This window comes from Canis lupus, chromosome 2 (assembly GCF_003254725.2).
Source record: "Canis lupus dingo isolate Sandy chromosome 2, ASM325472v2, whole genome shotgun sequence".
NCBI lineage: Eukaryota > Metazoa > Chordata > Mammalia > Carnivora > Canidae > Canis > Canis lupus.
In genome coordinates, this window is record NC_064244.1 from 20,460,370 (window position 1) to 20,471,617 (window position 11,248).

The 11,248-nt window shown below is 42.9% G+C and overlaps 1 protein-coding gene across 1 annotated transcript in view; it reads right to left on the minus strand.

Moving 5' to 3' along the window:
• LOC118354048 (uncharacterized) overlaps positions 1–8,250 on the minus strand; it is a 39,024-nt gene extending 30,774 nt beyond the window's left edge. The window contains exons 1-3 of the mRNA XM_049096662.1: positions 8,098–8,250; positions 7,793–8,021; positions 7,302–7,392 (exon numbers count right to left, since the gene is read on the minus strand). Of these exons, the coding sequence (XP_048952619.1) occupies positions 7,302–7,392; positions 7,793–8,021; positions 8,098–8,250 (473 nt within the window). The remainder of the gene's footprint in view (positions 1–7,301; positions 7,393–7,792; positions 8,022–8,097) is intronic.
• Between the last annotated feature and the right edge of the window lie 2,998 nt (positions 8,251–11,248).

The window sequence follows — 11,248 nt, forward strand, 5'->3', positions numbered from 1 at the left end:
GGGTGCTCTGCACTGAGGGAATCCTAGCAAGCTGTCTAAACCCAAAGTGAAAATAGTCCTGGAGTGTTCTTGGGTATATTGTGTCTGCATCACCTTGGCACAAAGGTTTGGGCTGTAGTGAGCTCTAACCAGGGGTGTCCCAGTGACACTACTCTGTGACCATCTTGGTGGCACAATTAGGGCTGATCTGGGCTAAGGCCCCAGGGTTTACTGAGATGGCAGCTGGTTAGGGTGCCCAGACCATGCACTGGCCTATGCTTTCAAAGTGGAAGGGGAGTATAAACCATGCCCACTAACCCCTCTCACCTAGAGAGTAAGGGAGCCCAAAAAACATAGGTGGGGGAAGAGCAGAAGAATGAATCTGAAAAGGCAAATGACTTGTGTGGTTCTCCAGAGCAAATTACTAACATTTTTGTATCTTTCATTCTCTATGAAATATTTATGTTAATGGAAAAATACTATTTTAGGTTCTCAAAAGGAAAATGCATCATTGAAGGCAAAGTATTATTATGTCATATTAGGACATTTATAAACACTTTTCTAATTTAAAAATATTTATCTCTTTCCTGATGATAATCTAACCAAGTAGATCAGGATTCTTATTTCAGAGGCAAGAAACAATGGGCAAGAGAGAATGCATCCTTAGCTAAACTGAGGCCTAAGGCCCATGCCTGAGCATATGTCACTGGGGCAGGCTTTGTCCAGTGAACATCAAATCAGACGGCCAGGGACCCTGCTCTGATGCCATCATCTGATTGTGAAGACTCATACCTTCCCATCCCAGCTAAGTGCCATGGGACCCTGAGAAGACCTGAACTCTGGTCTTAGTAATGTCCTGGTACTAGCCATTTGCATCTTATCTTAAAGTCCCATCACTCTGTCACCTCTGTGTCCTGAGCCAAGGCCACCAGCCCACCAATCCTCTGGGCCCAAATTAAAGCACACGGACACCTGTAAAGTCCCTGGGCTAACAGAGACTGAGGGAGTCCAGCAATATGTCATTGGGGTATCCACGCAGCCCCCTCCTACCACCAATGCTGAGCCGGCAGCACTCCAGCTCCATGTGGCATGTGGCTGAGTAAGAATCTTCCCCCAGATGCTTCCAGAAACCTCTAAGCCAGACAACCATGAACCCTGATGTTCTATACTTTCTGCTCAACCCATTTAACAAGCCCTGCATCAAAACATCGGTGCAGAATAGGGAAACCAGAGCACCCACATATGCCTATCCCTGTCCTGCTCCCCTCTAGAGTTCCCTACACTTCTTCCCTTTTTTCCAGAAATGCCAAATGATTTGCATTACTTTTCCCTGTTCAAAGACTTCTCTGTATCACAAATTTCCTCCAGCTCTAGGTGGCATTTCCTCCCTCCTCTCCTTGGGACCATGAAGGCAAATGGTTACAGGGACATTTTTTGCAGAGTGGTCCCCTGTAAAATATTTTCAAAATGTTTTTTGTGGGGCAGCCCGGTGGCTCAGTGGTTTAGCGCCACCTTCAGCCCAGAGCCTGATCCTGGAGACCCCGGATCGAGTCCCACATCGGGCTTCCTGTGTGGAGCCTGCTTCTCCCTCTGCCTGTGTCTCTGCATCTCTCTCTCTGTGTCTCTCATGAATAAATAAAATCTTAAAAAAATATTTTTTCTGTAACATTATTCATGCTGTAAAGAGAACATCCTTATAGATAAACCTTTGCTGACATTTATGGAATTGCAGGGCCAAGGGACAAGAACAATATAGAGGCTTTTGATGCATACTATCAACTGGGGAGACAGAGTAACTATTGATAATACCCTTTATCCTCCAATATGACAATGTAGTTAGTTTAAATTTAATCTGATTAGCCAGAAGAGACCATGGATTTGATGAGATTCTAAACCTGTCTGTAGAGCAAATAGCAGCAGGGTGTCCACTGAGTCTCAGTAGCCAAGGCCAGGGCTGCTCCAGAAACCCAGTTTAGGAAAAGAAGTCCAAAGAAACAAGAAGCCCTAAAGTGAAAGGGGAGCACACTTCTAGTCTCAGTCACCACTAAGGAAATCTCTAAACTGCAGCCCAAAGCAAATAGGAATTTTGGGCTCATCTTCTAAAACAAAGCCCTTCCTAGGAACTTCTGAGAAAAAGAAATTTAGTATAAAAGCCACTTATCACCCAAGGCTCTGACCATTTTGTTCCTTAAACCTTTTTCCAGCAATAATTTGGAAATCATTAAGCCTCAGACTCACTGTACCAATGATGTTGACTTCCAGTCAGCCTCCCTTACTTCTGTGATTTCCTAAAAGTATAAATGTGTATTTCCTAAAAGTCCTAAAAGTATCGAAGTATGTGTATTTTTCTTAAGTGATGATGCTGGTCTGGAAAATCATATCTTCCTGATTTGGTAACTTGGAGGGATTTCTTGCTCTTTGGCAAGAAACTAGATTTAAGCCTAGTACTACTTTACAGTTAACTGATAAGTCAATACTGATACATTATGTTAACTAAAATCCATAGCTTTACATTAAGATTCACTCTGTGTTGTACATTCCATGAGTTTTAACAAATGCATAATGATGTGTACCCCACTATTGTAGTATACAGAAGAGTTTTCTGTCCTAAAAATTCACTGTACTTGGCCTATTTCTCCCTCCTTCTTTTGAAACCCTGGCAACCATGGATCTTTTTTACTATCTTCAGAGTTTTGCCTTTTCCAAAATATCATGAAGTGAAACATACAACATGTAACCTTTTCAAATTAGCTTCTTTCACTTAGTAATTTGCATTTAGGATTCCTCCACGTCATGGGTTGGTAGCTCATATCTTTTTTTTTTTTTAAGATTTTATTTATTTATTCACGAGAGACACAGGCAGAGGGAGAAGCAGGCTCCATGCAGGGAGCCTGACGTGGGACTCGATCCTGGGTCCCCAGGATCCGGCCGTGGGCCGAAGGCGGTGCTAAACCGCTGAGCCACCTGGGCTGCCCAGCTCATTTCTTTTTACACCTGGATAATATTCTGTTGTCTGGATGTGCCACAATTTGTTTATCCACTCATTTATTGAAATCTCTTGGTTGCTTCCAAGTTCTAGCAATCATGATTAAAAACACTGTAGACATTTATGTATAGGTTTCTAAGTGGACATGTTTCCAACTCATTTGTTTAAATGTTATAGAGTACAACTGCTGGATCAGGGGGAAAGAGTTTGTTCAGTTTTCTAAGAAACTGCCAAAACGTCTTCCAAAATGGCTGTAACATTTTACATTCCCTCAAGTAATGAATGAGAGTTTCTGTTCCTCCACATCCCCACCAGCATTTGATGATGTCAGTGTTTTGGGTTTTGGCCATTCTAATAGGTGTACAGTGGTATTGAACTATTGTTTTAATTTGCAATTCCCTGATAATATATGCTAAGTATCTTTTCATGTGCTTATTTGCCATCTGGATATTTTCTTTGGAAAGGTTTCCATTCAGATCTTTAGCCTATTTTTAAATTGGGTTGTTTTCTTATTGTTGAGCTTTAAGAGAACTTTGTATATTCTGGATACCAGTCCTTTATCAGATATGTGTGTTGCAAGTATTTTCTCCCAGGCTATTGCTTGTCTTTTCATTCTCTTGAAGTATCTTTTTCAGACATTTTAAATTTCGATAAAGTCCAACTTACCCATTTTTTTTTTTCAAACATACTGCCAGTGATGAGATTCAATGCCCAAAGAAAAGAGTAAATATGGCCTGGCTGCCTATTGGCTTCACCTCTGATCTGAAAGGCTGTTTCCTTGGGAAATTCAGCTCCATAGATCATGATATAGGTGGGAATCATCTATCATATCCTTTCTGCCTGAAATGCCCATGAAGTCATAAGAAAGGGAAATGGTCACCCTGATCTGGGTTCAAACTTTCTAAGGTGAAGAGACTGGGCAGTCATAAAAAGTGACGGCCAGATGGGAAATGGAAGGGAGAATGGGACACACTGTGCCTCAGCTGGAATGTCTGTCGGCCATGCCAGGGACTGAAGTCCTGTTATTCATAGCCATTAATATGTGCTATGCTTTCCATAGCCTGGTCTGAATTTGTTTTTTGTTTTTGGTTTTTTTCCTCATAAGCTTTCTGTCTCCTCCACAAGATGGGATTCACTGACAGCCTCATGAATCTTTTAAAAATCCAAACTGTATTAATATCTCATTATTATAGTAAAGTGAGGATTAGGAACCATGTTTAAGGATGGAAAAAGTAAAGTGATTTTAATGGAATGAAAAATGAAAAAGCAAAGTAAAACAAATATGTGGGCCTCCTACTTACAGCAGTAATGTAGCTCCTTAATCTATCCCAGCTGCCACAGCTCACAGAAGAGAGGGGAGTTATTTGTCGTGGGAAACTGGAGTTCTGTGAGTTGCAATAGCAGCCCTTGAAAATCACAGCCCTGAGGGCAGAGCATTTTCCTCTGCAGTAATGGGCTCACTTCTCTTCAATCTCAGGGACACTCTGCTGGTGATCATTGCTCTTTTTATCCTGGTTCCAAGTAAACATCTCCAATAAGTAACCTGGAAGCACAAACTCTCTGAGCTGCTCCATGTGATGAGCACCTGACCCAGAAGTCCAGTCTCTCTATCCTTCAGGAGAATTGTGGGAACAATTAAGGGAAACAGATGAAAGGTAGCTCTGATAGCTTATGAACTCACTTATGAAGTGGCTGTGACAGGATCAGAACTAGACTGTTTAAAGTCATTTTTTCAAACTCTTCTATTTTTTAAAAACATTTAATTTATTTATTCATGAGAGACACACACAGAGAGAGGCAGAGACATAGGCAGAGGGAGAAGCAGGCCCCCATGCTGGGAGTCCGATATGGGACTCGATCCCAGACCCCAGGATCACTCCCTGGGCCAAAGGCAGGCACTCAACCGCTGAGCCACCCAGGCGTCCCTCAAGCTCTTTTATTGTGGCAAATTATAGCCAACTTAAAATCTACCATTTAAACCACTCATAGGTGTATAGTTCAGTGCCATTAAGTGCAATCACATTGTTTTGCAACCATAGCTATCATCCACCTCCAGACCTTCTTCATCATCCTAAACTGAAACTCCTTACCCATTAAACATTATTTCCCCTCCCTCCTTAGTCCCTAGCAACCACGATTCTGCTCTCTGAATTTGGCTATTCTAGGTACCTCACATAAAGAGAAATCATACAGTATTTGCCCTTCTGTTTGGCTTATTTCACTTAGCATAATGTCTTCAGAATTCATCTGTACCATATGCCAAAGTTTCATTTCTTTTTAAGAGTCTCATGCCGGGTGCTAGAATTTCATTTCTTTTTAATGCTGAGTAATATTCCATTGTATGTATATATCACATTTTATTTATTCACTTATCCATTGATGGACATTTGACTATTGTGATAATGCTGCTACAAACATGGGTGTACAAATAACTGTTTGAGTCCCTGCTTTCAATTCCTTTAGGTATATACCTAAGAGTGGAATTTTTGGGGAATATAGTAATTCTATATTTGGCCTTCTGAGGACTCACCATATTGTTTTTTCAGAGTGACTGCACCATTTTACATTCTCACCAATAATGCACAAATGTTCAATTTCTTTACATTCACATCAATGCTTTTTTTTTTATTATGGCCATCCTAATGAATGTGAAGCAGTACCTCACTGGTTTGATTCGCATTTCTCTAATCACATGATGCTGAGCATCTTTTCATGTGTTTATTGGACATTTGTATATCTCTTTAGAGAAATATCTATTAAACAGCTTTGTCCATTTTTTTGAACATTTTATTTATTTATTCATTAGAGACTCAGAGAGAGAGAGAGGCAGAGACATAGGCAGAGGGAGGAGCAGGCTCCATGCAGGGAGCCCGATGTGGGACTCGATCCGGGGTCTCCAGGATCATGCCCTGGGCCGAAGGCAGGCGCTAAACCGCTGAGCCACCCAAGGATCCCGTTTTGGGTTGTTCTTCGTTTTGCTGTTGTCATTGAGTTGTAGAACTTCTTTATATGTCCGGGATATTAAGCTCTGATGAGATATATGATTTGTAAATACTTTCTCCCATTCAATGGGTTGTACTGTTTTGATTTTGCCTCAGATGTGTCCAGTTTAATTTTTAACCACCCAACTAGGCCAGGTGTCCCCTGTATTTTTTTCCTGATTTTGTCAGGGACCTGTCTCTAGGTAGACCCACTTTTCTGAGGATAGGTTATAACATCTCAACATTTTTTAGAGCAAATAGTACAAAACCACTTGTTAGCAGATTCTCCCACAATTTTTTTTTTATTTATTTATGATAGTGACAGAGAGAGAGAGGCACAGAGACACAGATTCTCCCACAATTTTTAACACCTTGTTAGGTATCAGTTCAAACCTGCTACTTTGTTTGGATTAATCATTTATTAAACTTATTTTGCACAGCAGTTTACTGAAACCTTTACTATTAAGTCTCTTATAATGTTTACAACTTTGGAGAAAATAAAGTGATTGGATTCCTCCTAAGTCTTAATATCTCTTAAGTCCTAATTTGGGGAGGTGAACTTCATTTAATCATTGAACGTTCTCTGAGGATCTACAACAGAAGTTTATTACATGTGGCCTAGGAAAAGTGCTGAGCATAAGAGAGGCTCTTTAGATATGCACACATTTATGTATCTTAAATGTACATACAGTATTGTGTATGTACCTTAGTAAACTATGTATTTCTTTGTTCGCTTAAGAATATTTCATTAGGGGATCCCTGGGTGGCGCAGCGGTTTAGCGCCTGCCTTTGGCCCAGGGCGCGATCCTGGAGACCCGGGATCGAGTCCCACGTCGGGCTCCCGGTGCGTGGAGCCTGCTTCTCCCTCTGCCTGTGTCTCTGCCTTTCTCTCTCTCTGTGTGTGACTATCGTAAATAAATAAATAAGTAAATAAAGAATATTTCATTAGATGCACTTTTTGTAGGACCAACTGTCGTAATTCTTGCATTTATCAGCGTATTCTCTATTCTAGAGAAGAATTTTTACTTCTGCCACATTTGTTTCGGGTGGCCTGCTCTTGCCAGGCGCAGGAACCCTGGCCCTCTGAAAGTAGGCTTCAAAGTGCTGCTGATGGTACCATTGCTTTCATTCTGTTTCGTCTGCTGAGAAGTGCATTTGGGTGTGCTTACCTATTCCTGACACCCCCTTCAGCCCTCCTTCCTTAAGGACCGCTGCACTGTGTGCCTTCGAAGGGCCACCAGAGGACAAGTCTGTTAACGGGCTAGTGTTACTGACGGTCACCATTACAGCACCACACGAGTCCCTCTTCCCTCACACATCCTGTTTGAAATAATAACAACAAAAAAATTACTTGCCTGGGGTCAGCCATGCCGTCTGGCTTCCGTTTCCTGATGCCGACAGACTGGAAAGCCTTTGCCTTCTTCTCTGCTCCCACATTCAAGGATTCTGCGAGAGGCAGAAAGTACCATTGGGCGGTTGTTACCACTTACAACTGAGGATTTGGCCCCGCATGAGGATGTTTAGAAACAAGTTTGTTAGAGCTGAACCAGATCAGCGGAACGTCAGGGAACCGGAGGTCAAGTTAAGACATTGAAGAATGTTTTGTTTTAATTTTTTATTTATTTATTTATTTTAGATTTTATTTGTTCATGAGAGACACACAGACAGAGAGAGACATAGGCAGGGGGAGAAGTAGGCTCCCTCCCGGGGGCCCCATGCGGGACTCGACCTCATGCAGGACCACAACCCAAGCCAAAGGCAGTTGCTCAACCCCAGGGCCACCCAGGCGCCCCTTAAAGAATGTCTTCATAGCAGGGGCTTCAAATGAGAGGCGCTCGGTGCTTACCTCCAGAAGCGGGGGAAGGCAGGTTTCCACAGAAAATACGACTGGGTTCCGCTTCCGGTTGCCGCCCGGCACGGACAGGAAGTCCTGCTGCTTTAGAGCACGTGACAAAGCCCACGTCCCGAGAGAGGTGAGACGCCGACGTGAACACGTGCGTGCGTGGGTGCGTCTGCGTGCGTGGTGCGTCTGCGTGCACGTCCGGCGTGCGTGGGCCCGCGTGCCCCGCGTGAGCCTGTAATCCGGGCGAAGGTCAGTGGCACCGCTCCCGCGGCGGTTTGTTTCCCGCCTCCTCGCAGCGTCCAAGGGACCGGCTGGGCCTCGAGTCCACCCAGGACTGGTGCGATCTCAGGTAACTTGGGCTGTCGGAGGTTATGTAGCCTGTTTCGACGTCTGGGAAGGAGAAGGTCCTTGCTGTTCACGGCAGGAAATGGATGCGCTGGGAACCGCAGCAGATTGTGCATCGTGGATCTAGCTCAGGCTACAGACATAAGCTCAGGATGAAGGGTTATTTTTATTTTTATTTTTTAGCTTCCACCCCCGTCCTTACCTTCATTTTTTTTTTTTAATTTTTATTTATTTATGATAGTCACAGAGAGAGAGAGGCAGAGACATAGGCAGAGGGAGAGGGAGAAGCAGGCTCCATGCACCGGGAGCCCGACATGGGACTCGATCCCGGGTCTCCAGGATCGCGCCCTGGGCCAAAGGCAGGCGCCAAACCGCTGCGCCACCCAGGGATCCCCCTTACCTTCATTTTTATTGTCATTTCAGAATCAGGACATTCATCTTTTTTATTGGCTCTCCTCTGATGTCGGCCCTAATTACTCTCCCCACATGAAATTCTGTGCAGACGCTGAAATGCCCCCAAGGCTTCCATATGGAAGGAAGCCATCCACTCCATTTTTCTGGAGCTCTGAAAGTTGGAAGTCAGGGAGCCAGGCGCTCCTTTATCTCCCAAGGTGCCCTAGGGGATGCCAGGCTTAATGGCCGTTCATTGTGCCGATGCTTCCCTCCAGCTTCACAAATTGCCCAAAGAGATGGCTCGCCGTCAGAGAATAATCTTTTCCACTGGGGATTATTTCTTGACTCTTGGTTGATTTTCTCTTAGATTTTGCTTGACCTCATTTAGTCTGCTACTCTCTCTGCATCACAGTGGCCATTACTGCATTTTTGTTTTGTTTTGTTTAATGGACTCTTCACTGCCTTCCCCACTTACAGACTCTCCTCGTGCCAATCTAGTCTGCGCACACTGTTTCCAGACTAACCTGGATGGACAATGTTTCTGCTCCAATGTGGGCCTCTCACAACCTGGAGAATTAAATAAAAAGCCTTATTAAATAAAAAGTACTCAAACACTCTACCATGTGGTTCAGCCTCCCGTACAAATGCTCTCTGGCCAGAACGCATGTCTTATTATTCTCATCACTCACGTAGTTTCCCTGCTGTTCCTCATGTTCTCCCATTAGTCTGCAAGGTACCCACTTTACCTGCTCACAGTGTCCCCCGTTTCCATGCTCCAATGCACACCTATTTCTGTCATCAAGATTTTCCCGGTCACCCCAAAAGTTAAGATTATATCATTTTCAAAATCTCCACAGCCTGTACTCATGCCACTTGTACAGTGATCACATCTGCTTTGTATTAAAGTTATTCATGTTTATGTCTTAGCCTCAAAGAGGGCAGGGCAATGCTTTCTAATCTGTAATTCCCTGAAAGCTGGCATACCGGTTTGTATACAGTATGCAGAAGCAAGTCAGCAGGGATATAGTGAAATAAACCCCATGTTGAAAAACAGACAAATCTGGAGTTGAGTATTAGCTCTATGATCTTGGTCATGTCACATAATAACTTTTGAGCCTTAGCATGCCCAAGTGTAAAATGAGTATGACTGTATTTTCCTTGAAGGGCCATTACATAGCTCATGTAAGATGATGACATACGTGAATTATCTTTTTTTTTTATTGGAGTTCGATTTGCCAACATATAGCATAACACCCAGTGCTCATCCCGCCAAGTGCCTCCCTCAGTGCCCATCACCTAGTCACCCCAACCCCCCACTCACCTCCCTTTCCACTACCCCTTGTTCATTTCCCAGAGTTAGGTGGCTCTCATGTTCTGTCACCCTCACTGATATTTTCATTCATTTTCTCTCCTTTCCCTTTATCCCCTTTCACTATTTTTTATATTCCCCAAATGAATTAGACCATATAATGTTTGTCCTTCTCCGATTGACTTATTTCACTCAGCATAATACCCTCCAGTTCCATCCACATCAAAGCAAATGGTGGGTATTTGTCATTTCTAATGGCTGAGGAATATTCCATTGTATACATAAACCACATCTTCTTTATCCATTCATCTTTCGATGGGCACCGAGGCTCCTTCCTGAATTATCTTTTATAAAGTACGATACACATGTAAGTATAAACAGTAAGAATTTGATGAATTAAATATATAAGTTTGCAAATTGTTTCCAAAATTCTCCACAACAGGGGTTATCAGAATCACTAGGAATCCTTCTAGGAATATCCTTCTCACTAGGAATTGTATTAGCATCCTCTGCACTTAAAATGATCACTTTTTTTTCTCCTTTTACTCAAACAACTTTTAATTGGGCCTTCAATTGCTAAATTAGAAAGACACAAGGAACTACCCACAGTAGGTTTCTGTCTCCCTCCTAGCAAATCCACCATGATTTAACTTGGCTTAGGAGTACTACCACAGGAATATTGTTTTCATGGTTTTTAAAATGACTATGGACATTATTTTTAATCTTGGTATTTGTGTTTAAGATCAAAAGTTGAATTGGGGCTGAGCCAATGTGTGGCAAATGGCCCCATAGCAACAAAGGTACAAAATTGTAGAAACAGTCTAGATGAAAGTACATTGCAACGGATGGCACAAACTGTGCGTACAAATAGCGGTTGCTCACACTGAAGCCCACAGGCACCTCTTTTTGCGGAGGAGTGAAATAGCTTTCAAGGATACCCTTACATTTTTGCCTAGAAGTGAACTGAACACATTGGAAAGTAGCTATTTTTATGTGCCCCTCCTCAGTTCCTCTAAAGCTGTTGTAAGAGGGAGAAAAACAGATTCTGGAATGCAGTACTTTATAAAATTTTTGGCACCCAAATTTGAATTTGGTCTATGAATAATTCTTGGGCAGGCATGGCAGACTTTCCAATTCCATGAGTGCCAAGCCCTGCATTATTAAAACAAAAAACAAAAAACAAAAAAACCTATGGTTCTTTCCTTGGAAATGATTCCAGATTCCAGCCACGGCAACTTCTTCTGAAGGAACTTGTCACTGTCATCTCTGGGACTCAGTTGGGCTTGCAGGCGGCAGGGTTGGGGGGGTCTAGGGTGGAGTAAAGACAAGGAAAGGTCACAAGCAGAAGAAGGAACAGAGGAACCAAGGCAGCCTTTTCTAGTTTGTCCATTAAGTGGCTGAGGTATCATATC